Source organism: Lytechinus variegatus, chromosome 5 (assembly GCF_018143015.1).
Source record: "Lytechinus variegatus isolate NC3 chromosome 5, Lvar_3.0, whole genome shotgun sequence".
NCBI classification, from domain to species: Eukaryota; Metazoa; Echinodermata; class Echinoidea; order Temnopleuroida; family Toxopneustidae; genus Lytechinus; species Lytechinus variegatus.
Genome location: NC_054744.1, coordinates 39,938,058 through 39,961,103, shown reverse-complemented (window position 1 = coordinate 39,961,103; position 23,046 = coordinate 39,938,058). Strand labels below are relative to the sequence as shown.

Sequence of the window (23,046 nt, the reverse complement as noted above, 5' to 3'; positions counted from 1 at the left end):
ATCCTACGAGATCCATGAAGAAGAGGGGAAAGGAGGAGAAAGACGCGTGAACAAAATAAGGTAAAGGGAAGGCTGGAGGGGGAGGGGAGATCTTTCACGTCTCTCTATAAAATTTTCGCTCGCGCTCGCATTGCATGTTCGATGATTATCTTGCTCAATATGCCTATATGGAGCTTAAAATATCAAGCTTTGAAGTCAATACGCAAATCGTATTTCAGATCGGACATCGAGCCCTCATTATCTTGTTTCATTACAAATTTTCAAAAAGTGCTCTGTAAAATGTCCGTTTTTTTGTCTGAGTACCAACATTTGCAGCTTGCGCTCTACGCTCGCTTTATTTGATTGAACAAGTACGTATTCTCTTCGGTATTCCATAAAGTTCTCAAAACATCCCTTTTCAGGCTTGATAATCATTATTATCAAAAACTATCAGCTAGTGCTGCGCGGTTCTATTTTGATTGTGAGTAATATTATACCTCTATAGAAATGCTTCTACAAACTTATTAACATCTCCTTCTCATGACAGTTTATCAAAAACTTTGGCTCGCGATTTAGGATCGCATTAATTGTTAAATATGTCTTAACCTATGTGCATCATATTAATAATTACAAAAGTATTCAGGCTTTAATATCAACAAAATTTTGCGCTATCATTAGGCTTAATAGATTAATGGATAAGAAAATAACAATTTCATGAATTCCCCCCCAAAGAAATTGTCCCTTTTTCAGAAAGGAGTATCGACAAGTTTTGTCCCGCGCTTAGAGAGAGGAATAGGAAGATCAGTTTGATCATCATATGATGATATAATGTCCTTAATTTTTTGGGGATCATAAAGATCAAAATAATAACAATAAAAGTATACCCAGTTGTTGTGTGTCCGGACGATCAATTTTAGAAAGTCCTTTTGAAAAAATTCAAGCGAAGTTTCATCAATTTTTAGTTCAAAATGTTAGGAAATATCATAAAGAACAAAATAGAAGATGATTTCAAGTATTGAATTCAAATTTTTAGTGTAATCCAAAGACAAAAAAGAAGGCTTCAAAAAGATAAAGTGTCCGGACACCCGACCCCCCATCCTATCAGTTCGCGCTCGCATCATTTATTAAGTGCGCTCCATATTCATGATACCCACTTCACAATTTTCCTATATACACAGTGCTTAAATAATTTCCATTTTAGATCGGAATATCATTTTTTCCGTTAGTGCTTTGCACTCGCCTTATTGATTTCATAAGAAAACATTTAGAATGCAGATTCTAGGTCTAAATCTAAAAGACGCACACGCATGTTTATTGAGATACAAAGCTTGTTCTTTGTTTAAAACATGCTTATAAATTATCCAGTTTCAGATCAGAATATCACAATTTTCGCGCTCGCATTGTACAAATGTTGTAAGAAGATACCCAGTCATCCATCCTGTTAATGATTTACAAAACATGAATAGAGTTTTCCGTTTTTAGGTCTAAACCTCATTTTTCCCGCTCGCGCTTCACGCTCGCATTGTTTAGTTATATATATGCCTATCCTGTTGATTACAAAAGTGCTTAGAATGTCATTTTTTTTAGGTAGGAATGTCAAAAAAAATCAGCTCACGCTTTGCGCTCGTATTACTTCATTGATGAAATATAGATTGTCTTCATGGCTAACCTAAAACAGTCTTTATAGCAGGTCATTTTTCGATCAGACCAGAACTTGTATTGAAAATTTCTGCTCGCTCTTTGCGCTCAGGCATTAATTATTTAGTCGCATACACATCTTGTTCAGGACCACAAACATGGCCAAAATGTTTAATTTTCAGGCCAAAATGCATGAAATTTCCCCCGAAATAATAGCTCGCGCTTTGCGCCCGCACTATTCAAATAAGGCTTAAGAGATTATCATATATTTGTGTTCTTTTATAAGAATATACTAAGAAATGACTGAAAGGACTATCCCTTCAAAGAAACAAACAAAAACTTTTTGAGTGGCCGATCGGGGAAAGTATTGGTGATTTTTTCGCCGCCCCCCCCCCCCCATCGGTGAAAGCTTGATCCGCACCAGGTACATGACGTGTACATGTTAGGTTCCAATACATTGCATTTTTACTTTGTTTGCATAATTTCAAATGGAAATCCCCCTTCGTCATGTCGTTAGGAGTATAAAAGAGAATATCATGCCATGGTCGCATCATAATTACGAAGAGGACTGCATCTGTTTTATATTTCAAATCAAAATGATTAGTTATTTGAGGTCGCTAATATTCTCAGTGCATGATCAAAATCCACACCAGATTTCTGATAACAAGTCGGGCGGTGAGGATGGTAGCGCAGATGGCGGTTGTGATCGAGCCGAAGTGAGTAGGATATTTGTGCAGTGTGAAAAGAATCGTCCAAAGATTGTAACTGACTTCGGGTGTTCTCTCAGGAGTTCTGATGGTAAACATTCTTTGATTGAGGTAGATTGGTCTGGACTAGGTTGGAAGGCTGGATTCAGGTAAGAACTTCATTATTATCATCATACTAAAAGGTGGACCAAGGAAGCCCCCCTCCACTTCTTGGCGGCGCCTCCCAAAAAAGTTTAAAAACAAAGAAAAGGAAGAAACCGAAGAAAGGAGAAAATAAGAAATATTATAGTGATCAATAGATTTTCTTTCGATTCAATACATCAAAAATCAATATTGGATTATACAGTGACTTCTTTAGGCCCTATTTAAAAAATGCTTAAAATGTCAATGAATTTTGGCTCGTACTTTGCACTCGCATAAATCCTTTTCATTTTACAAAACAAACGCATAGAATGTACAATGTCGAGGTTTAAATGTGGGTGCATCGTAGTTTTGTGGTTCTGACTCTCGCTTTTCAAACAGAGGGTCGTGGGTTCGAAACTAGCCATGGCGTGTTTTACTTCAGCAAGTAATTTATGTGTGCTGCACTCGAGCAAGGTGAGGTAAACGGGCACCCGGCATGATTCCTTGTATTCATGGGCGGGAATCCCAGGGGGGACGTGTCCCCCCTACTCAAAATAGTAGGGGGGACACAATATCAAATGTCCCCCTACTATTTTGGGTCTTTGGTGATGCTAAGAAATATATAACTCATAATGGGAATAAAACGTGCGTTTTGGACGAGATGACCTTTTCTTGTATTGTCAAATATATTTTCGTCGAAATGACCTTAAATTTTAGGTAATAGCCTTTTTTTTTGCTTGTAAAATTTTCCAGACCCGTGTCCCCCCTACCTTTTGGGAGAGATTTCCGTCCCTGCTTGTATTGTATGCACTGAGTGCCGGCTCGAGCTAAAGCCGGGATAGTTTATTGATATCGTTTTGGAGTGCCTATATAGAATGTCCAATTTACAAGTCGAAAATCCACATTTTGGGGCTCACGCTTTGCACTTGTACTGAAGAAAGGCACATTACCCCCCACTGTTTGAAGCACTGAATTTTTTTTCAAATTTTTACCCCCATGCCCTCTCGAACGTGCCCTTTCACCTGAGAAGGATAATTTATGTGTTAGCAAGTGCTATTTCTCATATCTGTCAATCTTACCAAAAATGTCCGTATTCTGTGCCCCTTTCACTGGAGAAGGACCAATTTTATGCCGTTTGCAAGAGCCCCTTTGCCTTCTTATAGGGGCCCTTTCTCATATTTTTTTCAACTGAGAAGGACTCTTTTTAGGTGTTAACGAGTGCCCCTTTGAAACAAGAAAACAACATTCTAATTTTTGTATGTTACTGCTTATGAAGGAAAAACCTTGTAAGGAAACTCCTACGTCCCTTAATAAAGTTTCCTAAGTCATGACTGTGACTTGGGTAGAGGCAGTGTATGGCGTACATAATGTTATGGCCCCTTTGCCCCTTGACTTCTTGTAAGTGCCTTTTCTCGTGTCATTGCATGCCCCTTTTTACTCAAGAAAAGTGCCTCTCACGAACGTGTTCTGTGCTCCTTTCATACTTGAGAAGGAGCTGTTTTATGCCCTTTGCAAGTGTCCCTTTTCACATTTTCACTTTAGAAGGACTCATTTTATGTGTTAACGAGTGTCCCTTTGAAACAAAACAATATTCTAAATTTTATATATTACTAAAACTTGTAAATAAATAAATAAATTGTAAGGAAAAATCATACGTGCCTAAAACGTTTCATGAGTCTTTTATCAGTGAGGTAGATAAGTAGTGGCTTACATGGGGGGGGGGGGGGAGGCTCTAGCCCACTGTTTTCACAAAATATTGATAAACTTTAAAATCAAATAACTTCTTTATTTGTTATCCGATTTCGATGAAATCTTTAGCATTTTGCCCTGTGAATTTCATTTTTCAGCCCGAACCATCCCTTTAAGTCTTGCGTCAGGAACGCCCACTCAAAAATGAATAAAAATCAGCCTGGAGAAATGTGAATAAAAATAGTTTCCGTCCTTCCCCTATTGGCGAAAGCTGGATCTGCCCCTGTATAGGTGTGAGTGGGGTGTTTGTGTGTTAGTGTGGGGTATGAAACTTGCCTAAAATGATTCATAGTCTCGCGCGGAGTCCATGCTGAGGATGGTTGAATGGTGTTGGAGGTGATGGCAGGGGGAGGGGGCATACTGAGAACCCTCAAGTACATCCTATGTTAACAAAACATATAATTCGATATGCTTTTCAATCAGTTAGACCCTTAAAACGGGAACGGATCTGGGGACTATGTTCCTGCATTATCGGTCTATAACAATGAGGAAATAACAGATGGGACAACTATCAACTTTTGATCAGTTCGAATGTTACTTTTTATTCTTGAAGGGGAAAAGATGAAACCAAAAGTATAATTATGAATGCCAATTCGTGATTACTTGCTTAACTATTTATCTATCAATAGTCCCACTTAACTAATAACATCGTCACAATAAGCAATAATGAACTATATATTTACGAATTTCCTTTGGGAATATTGCTTCGTAATTTGTATTTCTCATACTGTATCTCTTTAGAAACCATGACGTAATCAAGATAGTGAATGGTGCAAAGGTGAAGGGTGTTGGCCATCGATCTCTTCTTACTCATCTACAAAAACTTGGAAGAACGTGTACTATGGTACGCCAATATTCTATCATATCAGAATAAGCTTTAAATCGCTGATATTTTCTGAAATTAGAATTATGAAAGCAAAAAAGGAGAAAAGGAAGCGAAAAGGCGAGGGGATATTGATATGGGAACAGTGTAACTTGTGGAGTTATAAAGTGAATAATGCCCTGTTGACACTTGCACGCATTGTGGTTCCCGCATAGTTTGCGCATGGGCACACACTCATGCTGGCCAATGCGCGAGCTATGCGTGCCAGCTTGCGGATACGTGCGTGGCAGTACGTGAAATGCGTGCCAAAATTTTCAACATGTTGAAAATTGTGGGAGCATTAAAAATTCGAGAACTGTTCGTGAACTATACGCAACCTATGAGCAACCTAGTCGTGCCACTGCGTATACCACTACGTGGCATCGAAATAGAAATTTCGTGTCGCAACGAATAGTAGGCACACCCCCGGGGTAGTGGCACGCAGTTTACTACTAGTTCACGACAGGGTCGCGCATACTTTTTCATGACCGGGAGTTCATGAATGATATGCGCGAAATTGTGAGTGCATACCATAGAGGTGTCAATAATATACATCTCTATGGTGCATACCACCCGATCAGTATGAGTCGTCCTAATCAACGAACGGAGGGATGTCAACACAATTAGAACGTTGAATATTTAAATTTGCGCTAGATACGTCACAGAATAGGGTGTCGAGAATATTTGCTGAAAGCACATCGGGACAGTGCGCGAACACTGCGTGAACTATGCGCGAATACTGCGTGAACTATGCGCGATATGCGCAAACATGTAGTTAACGTGTCGGGACATTGCGTGAACTGATATACCGGTAGCCAAGTCGTGCCAAAAATACAGAGTTTACACATTGACTCGGCTCGCGTGTTGAATCCGCGAGCCGAGTTGAACACTGCGAAGAAGGGATCAGAGATCGCGTTCATACGTACATATAAAAAGGCGAGTTCAACACGGCTCGCGGATCTCGAACGGAAGAAGAATTATGACGTCGCAAATTAAACGCGGGAAATTCACCGCCGGAATCGAATCTTGTCCGGCCGTGCGAACAACAACAATGCCAAAAGTGAAAGCGCGCGCAGTGACCTAGGTCAAGAGAGTTTGACACGGTTTTCTGTTTACACACGAAAAAATTGCCGAGTCTGACTCAGGTCGCGGGTTGAAACCTTCGATTTTGTAGGATCGATAAAGCCGTGTTCGACACAGCTCGCTGATCACTCTGATCGCGTTTACACAGCATAAAATTGCCGTGTTGAGCACGGCTCTCGTGTTCAACCCCCGAGCCGAGTCAATGTGTAAACACGTCCCGCACTGACACGCATCATTGCGGGGCAATGCGGGCACCACAGTGCGTGCAAGCGTCAACCGGGCATTAGAGAGAATAGGAACTTTATCTTATTGGGGGTCATGGAGATGATATTCCATTTTGTTGGGCAATATAGTTTTCCCCATCTAATTTCCGGAATCAGAAACCATGAGGAGAATTTTTGGTTTGATTTATTTTTTCCGTGCATTTATAATCAGTAGCTCAGATAAGCTTGTTACATCGAGAGCCTATAGCTAGCTGCTCCTTTATGTATTGTGCTCTTGCATTCACAGGCCATTGCATATGTAAAATAACTATGTAACATATTATTGGCGGAATAGGACTAATGACACAAATTAAAGCACAAAAATAGACATCACAAAAAACTGCATTCACAATGACTACACCATCATTTCACCTTCATTGATAATCTGTAACAGTTATTCTTTTCACTTTATTTCTCCTTTTCACAGCTAATCAAGCGTAAAGTGGAGAACAAGAAGCATTTCTATTGGATAGCTTTTAAAGTTGGAGTGGAGGGTAATCACATTCATGGCTATTTTCAGAATCCCGTTGATTATGTATATCACCATCACCACGGTCCCCCAGTACCCAAAATTCCCAATAGGATCAACTTGACATCATATCTTTTTACCGTTTTACCCTTAGATGACATTTGACCCCATCGTTCTCATCATGCGGTATTGCGCAAGGACCAAAATTATGTACCAAGTATGAACATAATTAAAGGACAAGTCCACCCCAACAAAAACTTGATTTGAATAAAAAGAGAAAAATTCAACAAGCATAACACTGAAAATTTCATTAAAATCGGATGTAAAATAAGAAAGTTTTGGCATTTTAAAGTTTGGCTTATTTTCAACAAAATAGTTATATGAATGAGCCAGTTACATCCAAACGAGAGAGTTGATGACATCACTCTCTCACTATTTCTTTGTATTTGATTATATGAAATATGAAATATTTTCTCATCATTGTCATGTGAAATGAAGTTTCATTCCTCCCTTAACACGTGCATTCCAATACTTTAACAATTTGTGCTTCAGGCAAGGAGGTCCTAATCGTAAAATTCGTAAAATTGAAATATTGTATAATTCAAGCAATAAAAAAACAAAAGAAATAGTGAGTGAGTGACATCATCGACTCTCTCATTTGGATGTAACTGGCTCGTTCATATAACTATTTTGTTGAAAATAAGCGAAACTTTGAAATGTCATAACTTATTTTACATCCGATTTTGATGAAATTTTCAGGTTTGTGCTTGTCTGATTTTTCTATATTGTTTCAAATCAACATTATTCTGAGGTGGACTTGACCTTTAAAGGGGTGGTCGATGCTAAAAATATTTATAGCTTAATACACCGAGTAGAACTCACTGAGCAAAACGCTGAAAATTTCATTAAAATCGGATAACAATTAATAAAGTTATTGAAGTTTAAAGTTTAGCAATATTTGGTGAAAACAGTCGTCATGAATATTCATTAGGCGAGCTGATGATGTCACATCTCCACTTTCCGTTTTCTTATGTTATTACATAAAATCATATTTTTTCATTATGTCATACTTGTGTGAATAAAATGTCTCCTTTATAATGAAATAAGTTGCAGCAATAAATATCTAATGCACTAAATTAGTTTTTCTTTTTCTATTTCTTGGAGGAAAGAATTTGAATTAAACCTACTTTCATATAATAAAATACAAAAGAACAAGTGGAGACGTGACATCATCAGCCCACCTAATGAATATTCATGCCGACCGTTTTTACAAAATATTACTAAACTTTAAATTTCAATATTTTTGCTATTTGTTGTCCGATTTTGACGAAATTTTCAGCATTTTGCTCAGTGAATTCTACTCTATTTATTAAGCTATAAATACTTTCAGCCTGGACCACCCCTTTAATGTAAAAATAAAAATATGAGAGCAAGCGAGAGGAACAAAACCTTTATCATTTTAGAACCGACCAACGGGCCAATAGGAAAAGTGTATAGTCTCTGCTCAACTTCGTTCAGGCAAGACAATATATATATATACAGTATACATGGTATATATATATATATATATATATAATATATATATATATATATATGTATATATATATATATATATATATATGAATGTGTGAAGCTATACATGTACAACAGCTTTGGCAACTCTTTTATTTGAATATTGTAAAGAAATGGATGAAGAGAACAATGGTAGGCGTAGCTTAAATCAGGGTTCCCCAGAGCTATCTACCCTTTGGAAAAATTGGTGATGCCGAAAAAAATGTCTCTGCCGGGAATCGAACCCGGGCCCCCAGCTTTGAACGCCGGTGCCTTAACCACTAGACCACAGAGAAGGGTTAGTGGCTAGGGCGAACCCAATCCGATTGACCGTCAGATAGACAGATTTTCGACACTATGCCAATTATTATTTCCTTTGTCAGCGTTCAAAGCTGGGGGCCCGGGTTCGATTCACGGCAGAGACATTTTTTCGGCATCACCAATTTTCCAAAGGGTAGATAGCTCTGGGGAACCTTGATTTAAGCTACATCTACCATTGTTCTATTCATCAATTTCTTTCACATGATAAATACATATAAGACGAAGGTATGTTCTTGATTTTAGTATTACAATTACTTATAGTTTATTAAGAACGTCCCTAGAAACATACCACGATTAAATTTTCACTTGTTTCTCAGCACCCTCCCTGCTCTATAAGCAAAAATATTCCAAAAATCTTCAATGTGTGTAAAGGGCATTTTCACTCGTGAATCTTGAATCACCATTGTAATAATACTTATTGCAATTCGTCTTTAGAATCATCGGACCTTTCACACGCTCATTCGGATTCCCGAGGGAAGTCGGTATGTGTCCTTGGTGACTTGCCAATCAAAGCACTGCATCGCAAATACATGCAAACTACGATGACAATTGATTTTCTACGGAAGTGCTTGAAAGGTCACCTAATCTCCGCCCCAAAAAGATGTTTTGGAGCTCAAACCTTTTTATTCGCAAAATCCGTACCGTAATTTGAGTGAAACTTAACTGGAATTCACCTCTGGAGTAGAAATTGAATTCGTGATTGTGATTAGCGTTCATGATTATAGTGTGGTTTCACACTTGCTTAAAAATCGTCATTAGACTTTTTTACTGGAATCATATCATTCAAATATCAATTTGTACCCATGTGAAAGGGCGGTAACTGTAATCTGAGAAAACATATTACTAGATATGGTGAACTAAAGGTATTCTATTTCATAAGATTGAAATTCAGATACACAGCGCCAAAACAACCCGGTCTCGAGCCGGACTTATTGCCGAGGCAGATCGAGTCACGGGCCCCGAGTCCGAGACCAAGTCATGAATCTTCGAGTCCGATCTCGAGTCTTAAGTGCTAGTCTCTTTGTGGAGAGCCACTATTTTAATCAAAGTTCAATCAGGGTCTGTGCCTGCAGACTACCAATTCTCAATGATAATGAGGCTGAGAAAGTACCTCCTCGACTTTACTGTACACCATTGCGATTAAAGGGAGCTTTGCCAGAACGTTTCCGTTATTATATACATTTTGTTAGGACAATAAGGCTAATCTATGTACCGCTTTCTGATTAAATGCAAACGGATATTGGACATGTTGGATACAGACACATTCTACATTTCTATATTATTCCTAGAACAAGTACAGTTTACACGGGGTCAAAGGATTGAATTTCATTCTAAATGTGCTTAGCGCATACATTCGTAATTCCGAAGCTTCGTTATTCTGAAGGTTCGTTATTCCGAAGGTTCGTTATTCCGAAGGTTCGTATTTCCGAAGGTTCGTAATTCCGAAGGTTGGTAAGTCCGAAAACGAAATGAGGTTCGTAATTCCGAAGGTTCGTTAGTCCGAAAACAAAGTGAGGTTCGTTAATTCGAAAACGAAATGAAGTTCGTAATTCCGAAGGTTCGTTAGGCCGAAAACGTAATGATTAATAAACCTTATTTCGTTTTCGGACTAACGAACCTTCGGAGCATCGAACCTTATTTCGTGTTCGGATTATCGAACCTTCGGAATAGCGCCACAAATTTTCGGATGAACGAACCCTTTTACGTTTTCGGATTAATGAACATTGAGGTATAGGAAATTTCCGTGTTTCCGAATTACGAACATTCGGAATGAAGAACCTTCGGAATTACGAAGTGTAACATGTGCTTAGTAATGCATGCAAATCTTATTTTGATTCTTTCCCAAAAGAAAAATATGTATATAATTTTTTCAGCATCTCTTCCCATGACATTTAAGGGTTGTTCGACGAGTATATTTGATAGCTGATTGTTTCATGAACTTAAGCCTGTGATTAATGCATTGAGTATAAAGGCAATGAACAATGTTGAATTAGTTTTATCATTTTATTTCAATTTGTGATTCGAAAAAAGTAATGGCAATGCATTGAGTTGTCTTCAATAAATACATTAACGAATATTTAATGTAGGCATACTCAAGCCTGCTTTATATAAAGGTTTTCTTTTTGTTGTTAAGTTTCACTTACAGGATTATTGTTGGTTTTTGCTTTGAATCGTATTTGTTTTAGCAGGCGATGAACCCATTATAGCCAAAAAGGCAAGACAAAGTGCTGGTCAACATATCCAGTCGGTCGATGAGTTCGAGTCGATGTTGCCGGCTTGGGCCAAATGGTTCTCTAAATCATTTCCAGTACAGCATCAATGTTGCCAGCCTATTATGATACAGGTGGAACCGAAAGAAGGATCAGTTTTTAATCTTGGATACTTTGCCACTCTTGGTAGTATTGAACCGGAATTCACAAAAGAACCATGTAAGTCATTGGCTTCCGGGGGGGGGGGCTGGTGGGCACTTCTCCCAAATAATGTTAAATGACCAAGAAAAAAGGAAAATTAAGGAGGAACAAAAAGGAAATGAGTGGCGTGTGTTAGTATTATGTCAAAACTTATATCAAAATTAGATTTTTAATTTTTGATGATGTTCGACGTTTTTGCTCGCTGACCATGTATTTTGTTAACGTCATGTTTCTCTTCCTTGAAATTGTTGGCTCACTGTTCTTGTTTGAAATAATTCATGTTGTTTTTTTCTGGTCATAGTATAAAAACTGCAAATCCTTAAAAAGTGAAAATATGGCTGATATCGCAAATCAAAAAGTAAAATAGGATTTTTGAGTAATATAAGTACCTAATATCTTAACATATTTACATTCAGTTGTTCTTAGTTATCAAGAGCAGTATTATCGTTGAATAATGGTGTGATTCTCATTTTCCCCTTCTAAAGTCCTATACGTGTATGTTAATTGGCTCAGACTGTACTTAGAACAAAGCGTCGATCGGCCCCATAACCGGTAGGTCGTGAGTTCAAACCCCGGCCGCGTCAGACTCCTCAAAAGATGGAAGTTGCTGCTGTACGGTTTGGCGCTCAATGATCAATGGGATTGTGTTACTTCCGATCTGATGCTGCACAGTGGTTGCCGGGCCAGGTGGGGGGGGGGGGGGGATCGGCATTGGCGGCGGAAGCCAAAAAATAAGTGGCAGGGGCGGATCCATGATTTTGAAATAGGGGGGGGCGCCAGCGGCGAGGGAGCGAAGCGACCGAGCGGTGGGAGGGGGGATACCCCCCTCCCACGGCAAGGACTTTTTCAAAAAATCATGTCCAAAAGTCGTATTTTGAGAGCACCTTTAGAAGAAAAATGCACACTTAAATGCTTCGGCGAAACTTAGTTTGGGCGCCCTGGATAATATGCCTCTGAATCTACCAGAAAGTGTAAAAGTTAGTTTACATTAAATACAAATATGTCTGACCTATACATTTCAGTGAAAACGTACATGACCAAGGCAGAATGATAATGCTGCGCACGTGGCGCCCGATATAGGGCTTCATCTTTGAGTGAAGAATAATCTCGGGGATACACATTATCATTCGCATCGTTGACACTTTCTCTCGCGATCTGTTACTTACAATTTACATGTATTTGCCATAAAGACGGACAAACGCATGTTACAAAAAACACAAAATTTCGGGAAAAAATGATATCCAATCCAACATCTTCACACTGGTTAGTGACTCACTGCACTGCAACTCCCGATTACAAGTGGTGCAACTTTCCAACCAATCGACTTGCGCGCCCTGGAATTCCGGAATTTACATATTGCAATACAGTATGACAGAGGTGCATTCGTGCGAACACAAAGGCCATGAGCGTAAGTTAAAATATAGTTTTGACTAGATCTAGCCCTTGAAATTGACTACATTGTACCAATCCAGTAAATATAACCATCCAAAAAAAAAAAAAAAAAATCCGGCGAAAATAGGGGGGGGGGGGCGCGCGCCCGGGGCGCCCCCCTCTGGATCCGCCACTGAGTGGGGGGGGGTCTGTTACACCCACAAATGTAATAATCGCCCACAAATGTAATAACGCCCACAAATGTAATAACACTTTACCCACACATGTAATAACCCCCATGTAATAACACCTTACCCACAAATGTAATAATTTCACCCACAAATGTAATAATGCACTTTACCCACAAATGTAATAATTTTTGATCGCCCACAAATGTAATAATGACTTTACCCACAAATGCTATAAATTTGAAGAGATTTTTGGCAAATCCGTTCTAAACTAAAATCCTATAGTAATGGGTTCATATAGCACAAAAGTCCAAAGTCTTTTTTCCAGACCCGTTGTTTCAACAATTATAATATAAATCCAAAGTCTTTATTCCAGACCCAGTTGTTTCAAAAATAGTAATACAAGTCCAAAGTCTTTATTCCAGACCCGGTTGTTTAAAAAATTACAATATAAGTCCAAAGTCTTTTTTCCAGACCCGGTTGTTTCAACAATTATAATATAAATCCAAAGTCTTTATTCCAGACCCAGTTGTTTCCAAAATAGTAATACAAGTCCAAAGTCTTTATTCCAGACCCGGTTGTTTAAAAAATTACAATATAAGTCCAAAGTCTTTTTTCCAGACCCGGTTGTTTCAAAAATTATAATATAAGTCCAAAGTCTTTTTTCCAGACCCGGTTGTGTCAAAAATTATAATATAAATCCAAAGTCTTTATTCCAGACCTGGTTGTTTCAAAAATTATAATATAAATCCAAAGTCTTTTTTCCAGACCCGGTTGTGTCAAAAATTATAATATAAATCCAAAGTCTTTATTTCAGACCCGGTTGTTTAAAAAATTATAATATTAGTCTAAAGTCTTTTTTCCAGACCCGGTTGTTTAAAAAATTATAATATAAATCCAAAGTCTTTATTTCAGACCCAGTTGTTTAAAAAATTATAATATTAGTCTAAAGTCTTTTTTTCCAGACCCGGTTGTTTCAAAAATTATAATATAAATCCAAAGTCTTTATTTCAGACCCTGTTGTTTAAAAAAATTATGATATTAGTCTAAAGTCTTTTTTCCAGACCCGGTTGTGTCAAAAATTATAATATAAATCCAAAGTCTTTATTCCAGACCTGGTTGTTTCAAAAAATAAAAAAATATAAGTCCAAAGTCTTTTCCAGACCCGGTTGTTTAAAAAATTGTAATATAAATCCAGTCTTTTTTCCAGACCCAGTTGTTTAAAAAAAATATAATATTAGTCTAAAGTCTTTTTTCCAGACCCAGTTGTTTAAAAAAATCATGATATAAATCCAAAGTCTTTTTTTCCAGACCCGGTTGCTTAAAGAATTATGATAAAAATTTCCAATTCTTTTTTCCAGATCCGGTTATTTCAAAAATTATAATTTTTGTCCAAACTAAGATACATTAATGATATTCCAGTGGAATAAAAATTAGAATCAAGCTTAGACTTTTCCCCAGACGCTAATAGTAAATTGAGAATCAAGCATAGTCTCTGCTCCAGACCCGGTAACTAAAAGCTGAAACTTAATAGTAATGCGTTTATATAGCACAAAAATGCGAAATCTTTTTTTCCAGACCTGGTTAATTAAAAAATTATAATATAAGTCCAAAGTTTTTATTTCAGACCCGGTTGTTTAAAAAATCATAATATAAATGCAAAGTCTTTTTTCCAGACCTGGTTATTTCAAAAATTATAATAATTATAAAAATCAAAGACCCACGATCCTATTTATGTTGCATAACATGGAAATATAGCGTAGTCTTTCTGTCAGACCCAGTTATAAAAATCATTAAAAACACAACAATAACAACAATAAAACAACGACCCTGCAACCATTTTTCAAAAATAATTTCTTGTATATTCCTTCCTTTTTTCTATGAAAAACCTAAATAACAAAACATTTAAATACATATGAAAAACTGAGAAATAAGATATCACTAAACAACAGGGGGATTACTTCCCGTAAACGATAAGGTTGTTGATCGACGATTTCTGAGATATTATATAAAAGAAAATCATTCTAACAAGAGGGAATAACGTTTTAACAAGTTCTTCGGTACTTTAAATTTTCATTTTCCCAAGCACCATTAGTAATACAGCGCGTCCCAAAAAAAATGTCCCTCTGATATACGGCTTAATAACTTCCAAAAATAAAAATTATTCTCAATGAAAGGTATGGATATGGGAAGCCCATCTCATGTCCTAACTTCTATAAAAATTTCATTGGTCTCGCTTCAGTGGTTTTGAATACACAGCCTATTATGTAACAGTGGTGATTTTCAACCCATTCCAAGTTTATATGCATGCAACACTGCTTTGTGTTCTGCACTTTCTTGCATATCAAACCCCTTTTACCATTCTGACTAAGGAGATATCACCTCTATCTCCTTGTTCTGACCAAGGAATTCCCTGATCTGACCAGGGAAATCTCTGTGATCTAACCAGGCTCATCAAATCACAACCTTGAGCATGTTCAGAAGGGCAAAAACAGTATTGACAGTTCATTTCATGTTTGATAAACGGGAGATGCACAATGATTGAGACAACGGGTCATGTCTGTTTCATGCATAATTCCAACAATACTGCATTTTTTGTTTTCATTACTTTTTTTTTATTTGATTAGCTACTGAGGTCAAGTTCAATAATTCAGTGTAACTTTTTAAAAGAAAAAAGTCAAAATTTTCTTTGGTATAGTTCCTTTTTGCAAAGGATGATCAACTTGTTGATTCCCCTTTTTCAGCTTATTTTACTCATCCATCATTCACATTTTCTTTCAAGTTGGTGCACCGATTCCCCTTATCAATCATCAAACAAACTTTATTTTTATGTTTCTTGTCCTTCTGAACATACTCAAGTTTATGATTTGATTAGCCTAGATATGATTAGGGAATTATCCCTGCTCAGATCCTGGATGTAAGAATGCGGGTTAACATGCCACAGACAATGAAGAAATGCATCAATGCTGCAAACTTGGAATGAGCTAATATGCACCACTGTTACGTAACAGAGTGTGCATTCAAAACCGCTGAAGCGCGACCAATGAAATTTTCATAAAAGTTAGAACATGAAATGAGCTTTCTACTCATGAACATTTATTTGAGAATCCTACCACATTTATAGAATTAATTCAGACCTATGTCAGAGGGACATTTTTTTGGGACGCGCTGTATATTCAGCATTTTTTTTATTTGTTACAATTCCAATAATCTCAGTGGCCTAAGATATATTTTCGGGGGTTATATTGACCCATAAAGTAACGAGAGAGAGAGGATTTATGTGATCAAGAAGTGATAAGATAGGAAAAAACTGATTTGAAATGACTGAAAGAGAGACAGGCAAAGAAAGAAGAGCCCCCTCCCACACCCGTACCAGAGTTACGGGGTTACGACTGTCCCATCGGTGGGTTCAGGTCCATCAACATCTTCAGGTTTGATCTTTCCAGGGGACAAACGTTGTTGTTGTTTTAGCTTATACGGCGCGTGTCATTCAGTAGTGAATATTTGCGCCATCTTTAAATATTTTGTAGTCTTTGCTCTAGACCCAGTTATTTCAAAATAGGAAATTATTAGAAACGATAAAAACAGACAAAACAATATTAACAAAGACGCCACAATATCATTGGTGTAGAATACCGTTGTTGCTATTTTGGGTTTTTAAGGCGCGTACCATTCAGATCTGAATATTTACGCTTTTTATTAATTTGTCGTTTTTGTGGTATGCGTTATCACAGGGCTTTTATAGTTTTGGAGGGGCCCGTTGCAGAAAGAGTTGCGTTTAAAAGCAAGACAAAAAATCAATCGCAAGTCCAAAATGCGCGCTGTTGATTGGTTGAAAATCAAGTTGCGCGTGATTTTTAGAGTTGCGTTTGATTGCAACTCTTTCTGCAACGGGCCCCTGGTGTCTAAGTTTTAAGATTAATCTTTTGCTTAATTTGTATTTTTAAGAGAATTGGATGTGGGGTAAAGACAACTCTCTAAACCCAAGCATTTTAACTGGGTTTAATTTCAAAGATTGGTCTTAGCTTTGATTTTTATTCAATATTTGTTAATCTTATAAATAACTGGGTCTAGACGAAGGTCTAAGCATAATAATAATGTTATTCAACAGGAATAAGAATATGACAAAGTCTTATGTTTTAATATTGTTTAAATCAATTTCTAAATGACTGGGTCTGGAATAGAGACAACGCTCCAAACATGCGCTTTTCTACTTGGTCTTAATTTGGAGGATTGTTGGTTCTTAGATTCGTTGTTGGGGGTTGGGTTTTATTGTTTTTTATTCTTGAAATAATTGTGTCTGGAAGGAAAGTCTACAATCGATCTCCATGTTATTCCACAGTAGTTAAATTATTGGGTATTCGTTTTAGAATATATGTAAAAACTATTTATTTTAAATAATAACCTAGTCTGGAGAATGGACGTTTGCTTTACCCATGCATAAGTACAATGTTTTGTAGGGGTCTTAGTATTATTATACAAAAAATATGGGTGTGGGGTAAAGACATATTTTTTTTACTGGGTGTAATTTTTGAAAATTGGTTTCAGATTTGATTTTCTTTTTAAATTCATTTCTTAGATGACGTGGTCTGGAGGAAAGCGTACGTTTTAAAACTCGTGTTATTCCAAAAGAATAAAATAGTGTATTATGTTAGGTTTTTTTTGTAATTTTTGTAATGATTAGGACTGGAATAAAGACAACGTTCTAAACCTCTTTTTAAAAACAGGTTCTTAGGTTCAAGGATTGTTTGGTCTTAGATTTGGAGTTATTTATATTTTTACTATTAGCCTTATTTTTAAAAACAAATGAATGGGTCTGGCTGAAAGACTACGCTATATGTCCATGTTATCCAGCATTAATAAGATTATGGGGTCTTTATACGTTTTTTGTTGTTGTATTGTTATTTACAATTTTTGAATAACAGGGTTTGGAGAAAAGGCTATGCTCGATTTTCTTTTTTTACACTGGAATATCATGATGGTATCTTAGTTTGGACTTATATTATAATTTTTGAAATAACTGGGTCTGGAAAAAAGACTTTGGACATATGTGCTATATGAAGGTATTGCTATAGGGTTTTAGTTTTTAGTTTTAAATAACCGGGTCTGGAGGAAAGACTATACTTGATTCTCAATTTACTCATAGCGCATATATTCACAATACGTTCCGTATAATTTAAAACAACAACAAAGACATTGATTCCACCAGTTTTAATTAACTGGGTCTGGAGAGAAGACTAGGCTCGATTCTCATTTTTATTCCACTGGAACATCATTATCGTATCTTAGTTTGGACTTATATCATAATATTTGAAATAATCGGGTCTGGAAAAAAGACTTTGGATTTATATTATAATTTTTGAAACAACGGGGTCTGGAATAAAGACTTTGGATTTATATTATAATTTCTTAACTACCAGGTCTGGAAAAAAGACTTTGGACTTTTATTGTTTTTTAAACAATCCGGTCTGGAATAAAGACTTCGGATTTATATTAAAATTTTTGAAACAACCGGGTCTGGAGAAAAGACTTCGGACTTATATTATAATTTTTTAAACAACCGGGTCTGGAAAAAAGACTTTTGACTTATATTATAATTTTTTAAACAACCGGGTCTGGAATAAAGTCTTTGGGCTTATATTATTATTTTTTTAAATAATCGGATCTGGAATAAAGACTTTGGATTTATATTATAATTTTTTAAACAACCGGGTCTGGAATAAAGACTTTGGCCTTATATTATCATTTTTTAAACAACCGGGTCTGGAATAAAGTCTTTGGGCTTATATTATTATTTTTTTAAATAATCGGATCTGGAATAAAGACTTTGGATTTATATTATAATTTTTTAAACAACCGGGTCTGGAATAAAGACTTTGGCCTTATATTATCATTTTTTAAACAACCGGGTCTGGAATAAAGACTTTGGGCTAATATTATTTTTTAAACAACCGGGTCTGTAATAAAGACTTTGGACTCTTATTATAATTTGTTAATTAACCGGGTCAGGAAAAGAGACTGCACTTTTGTGCTATATGAACGCATTACTATAGGATATTAGTTTAGAACGGATTTGCCAAAAATCCCTTCAAAATTATTACATTTGTGGGTAAAGTGCATTATTACATTTGTTGGCGAAATTATTTAATCTGTGGGTAAAGTGTTATTACATTTGTGGGCGTTTTTACATTTGTGGGTAAAGTGTTATTACATTTGTGGGTGCACCAAGGTCTACCTAAAATTTTGTGATGGACACATGTAAAAAAAAAGCAAAAAAAAAAGAGGTCATCAACCTAAATTAGGGGGGGGGGGACAAGAGACCTATTAAGGGGGGTCACCAGAATTAATAGGGGGCGCAGGAAACAAAATTGGCAAGCACAAAAAAAGGTCATCAACTAGAAATTTAAGGGGGGACCTCAATTTTTTGGGGGGATCTGTCTTCCCATCCCCCCCCCCCCCGCTTCTGCCGCCTATGGAAATCGGAGTATTTCTGTTCCAGATTTCTATTTCGAACAATAAATTATGGACTTTCATTTCCTGAAATTGTCACAAAAATCATTTGGATTTTGGGAAATGTATAGAAACCCCATTTTTAATTCGTGCATACCACTATGATGACATAACTATATATATATATATATTTTTTAATTTCTTCCCCTCCCAGTTCGATTGAACATGCATATATATGAATCAATACATGACAATGTAAAAGAACAGATTGTTGCATTTTCTGCCATACCTAAACGAAGAGCACCCGACCTCGGTGGTACAGGCTGCCTCGATATGAGTGATGATGACGACGACGACGACAACCACGTCCACGAGGATGTTGACGACACTGAGAAAGAAGTCTGCCTGTCTGGCGATAGCGAGGGGCCATTGAAGCTAGTCGTAATTAAATCGCTTTCATTTATCTGTTATCTGTATTGCATGACAGGGGTTTATTAATTATGTTTTGATCAAGCCTATTTCTTTTACATAATCATTATTATTTATTCGAAATTCAAATAAAAGCAGATGATAACTTTGTATGTTTTTCGTTTCTTATAGTCATACGTTGTTTTGTTTTTTGCTTTGTTTATATAGGCATAAAACATGTATTGAAGCTTTTTGCAGTCATTGAGGAATCATGGGGACGAGAAAGGCCTAAACTAATAATTATGTTTTAATGTATACTATGCTGTTTAAATCTATTTAAGGATATTTTTTAAATAGAGGAGATGACTCTTGTTATCATGCCTTTGGGTTTCTATTTCGTTTGATATTGGCCCCCGCTCAAGTTGGTAGCAGTACCGTTTTTTTTAAACAATCGACGCCCCGCCAAGAAATGTGAATGATTTGATCAGGAGGGTCTGGCAAATCGTCAGGGGGGGGTTCAAATTATTTCTTGACGGGGTTATGCCTCACGAAACCCTGAAAAGGTAGTGTAAGGAACTGACTACAAGGAGAAAAATACATAGAAACACACCAACGTCACCTGATCATTCTGTTCAGGCTATTGAGTTGTATGGCTCATCACCATCCCCTTTCGGAGGACGAACTTGATGTTCTGGTCCTTTCGGAGAGGGGGGGGGGGGAGGTTATGAGCCCTTTCAGCCACAACGGGAGTATGGAAAAAGTATGCTTGTTAACATAATGTATAGGTGAATGTGCACACATCATAAGAAATAAAGTGACCTCCGGAGTGAACTATCTAGATGCTGATATCTGAAAGGGCATGATTTCAGCTTTTGACTCAGGAGCTAATTTCCACCAGATATTCACCCATTGCTTCAAATACAATAAAATAAAAGTGTTTTATTGATTCATTGGATACACAATTTTGATTGATATCATCGCTTTCCTGAGTTGAACCGAGACTCTGGTACCCTGGTTTGGATGACTAGAATGGATATAATCTTAATCAAAGTTTGATACATTTTTTTTTTACATTCTACCCTTTCTATTTCATCAGCCCCTTGAAGATTTCATGACTGGTACGAGGAAGATTATTCTTAACTCGGAGATGTTTGGTCGTTTGTTGTGCTCTGATGGATCATTCTCGATATCTACTTTAAATGAAAAAGAAAGTAAGTCAATGTCCATGTTATTTTACAATTACGGCCCGGCGTTGTCCCCATGTGTTTTCAGACTGAGGTGCACGTGAGCGCCATGTGTATGAGCGCCACCGCAATATTGGCGTTTTTTTTAATAAATAAGAAATGATTTAGGGCATACACAAAACAAAACATGTAAGGCCGTTTCAGCGTCCTTGTTACAAAAGACACAAAGAGGGTTTCCCCCCTTGATTTTGAATAAGAAATTATTGAAGACAAATGTTCAATAAAATATCTTAAACGTAAGCGAGTATCAATGCTATATTAAAAATTGATCTTATGTTCTTTTTTAAATTCACATCTCTTGACATTGAACGTTTCTATTTTATGATCAGTTCCCAGTAGCGTAACTGCGGGGGGAAACGTGCCCCACATCGGCTGCCCCCCCCCCCGAAAAAAAAACGGGGGAGGGGGAAACGAGGAAAAAAAGAGGCCTAGAAAGAAAAGAGAAACGTGATGATGGAAAAAGAAATTATTGTATATTGTATCATATTAGTCATATTAGATAAATCATATTGCATAAACAATTTTTTTATAACTTTATAAAAAATAATTTGCTTAGAACTCATGTTTACATCATTGCTGGAGCTCATATTGTCTGTTTAATGAGATATATAATCCCGTTGTACAAACAAACCGTTTTCAAGTCAATATGCACCAAATATATTTCCTCGCACTATTATTATTTTATTTAGTGATTATTTTCATGAAAACTTAAGTGATTCCCCATTTTAAGGTCTCAATATAAAACATTTCAAGAGTGTGCTATATCGTTCGCATTAGTGGATTGGTGAGATATGTCTGCTTTTCATCATTTCCTAAAAACAGTCAGTAAAATTTCACCTTTTCTGGTCTGAATATATAAGGTTTTCAGCTCGCGCTTCGCGCTCGCATCATTTGGTAGTGAAATCATGCATGTTCTTGATTACAATGACTACAAAAAGTGCTTGGTATGTTTATGTGTAATTCTAATAAATCCTACATGAGCTTGGCTCTCGCATTAGGTTACGATAGTGCGTATGCTCTTCATGAATTCCTAAAAAAATAGTGCTTAAAATGTCCCTGTTCGGGTCAATATATACAAGAAAATCAAGCTTGTGCTTCGCGCTCCCATTGTTTGTTTATTGAGACAGGTGTATCGTGATTACAAAAATGTGCTTATAATGTCCCATTTTTAGGTGTGAATCTGAAAAATCTTTAGCTCGCGCTTCGCGCTCGCATTATTTGATCAGTAAGATACATATATCATTAATGGCACAGTCCTTAAAATGTCTCTATTAGGTCATTATACCTGGCAATAGAGCGCGCTTCGCTTACCTTCAAAGTGCCTCAAAGTTTTGCTGGTACCACCCCCATACTGCGACCCACGGTATGCCACTGTCAGTTCCGTTTCTCCCGGGACAATTCCGGCTTTCGCAAATACGGGAGGGGGCAGAAAAACAGGAAACGGGCCCTGTTTAGGACTGTTTGCACTGAATCATGGAGGTAAATTATCTCACCAATCAAAAAATGCGAAAAAAAATGAAGATGTTTGATATTCCAGACATGTAAACTTAACATTCTAAAGCATTTTTTTGTACCAATGATTAGGATGTTATCTGAAGAAACATTTGATGCGAGCGAAAAGCGCGAGCTGAAAACTGTATATATACCGACCCGAATGCATGAAAAGCGACCCGTCTGTGTTTGAAGTGACACATGCGGAGGGTACATATCTCAAAAACCAAACAATGCGAGCGCGAAGCACGAGATGGTTTTTAGAATATATATTCTGACCTGAAAGCTTCTAATTCTAGGCACTTTTTTGTACCAATGATCAGGAAGGCTTTCCAAGTTTTGCGAAGCGCGAAATGAAATTCTTGACGTTTCGATAAAAAAAAGACACTTAGCTGACGTTTTCGATGAAGAACAAGACTTATATCCAATGTGAAGCCCAAGCTTTTTTATGTTTAGACCTAAAAAAAAACCCAGGACGTTCAATTCACTTTTTCATGAGAAGAATGGATGTCTTTCTAAAGAAATGGTTCGAACGCGAAGCGCGAGTTGATTTTTTTGTATTCCATTAAAAGCACGCTTTTACATATCTCAATAAACAAATTAATGTGAGCATGAAGATCGAGTTAATCAAGTTAAGCACTGTTTAACATGTAGGGCTTTTATGAAGAGGATATCTAATGTATGTCACTATAAAAGCGTGAGCTGACTGTTGGTGAGGGACAACGAACGTAGAGGGAT

The 23,046-nt window shown here is 36.9% G+C and overlaps 1 protein-coding gene across 1 annotated transcript in view; it reads left to right on the top strand.

Moving 5' to 3' along the window:
* LOC121415457 overlaps positions 1 to 23,046 on the top strand; it is a 42,674-nt gene that overhangs the window by 18,725 nt on the left and 903 nt on the right. Inside the window, exons 3-8 of the mRNA XM_041608661.1 lie at positions 2,271 to 2,473; positions 4,938 to 5,040; positions 6,832 to 6,898; positions 10,932 to 11,174; positions 19,380 to 19,606; positions 20,670 to 20,784. Of these exons, the coding sequence (XP_041464595.1) occupies positions 2,271 to 2,473; positions 4,938 to 5,040; positions 6,832 to 6,898; positions 10,932 to 11,174; positions 19,380 to 19,606; positions 20,670 to 20,784 (958 nt within the window). The remainder of the gene's footprint in view (positions 1 to 2,270; positions 2,474 to 4,937; positions 5,041 to 6,831; positions 6,899 to 10,931; positions 11,175 to 19,379; positions 19,607 to 20,669; positions 20,785 to 23,046) is intronic.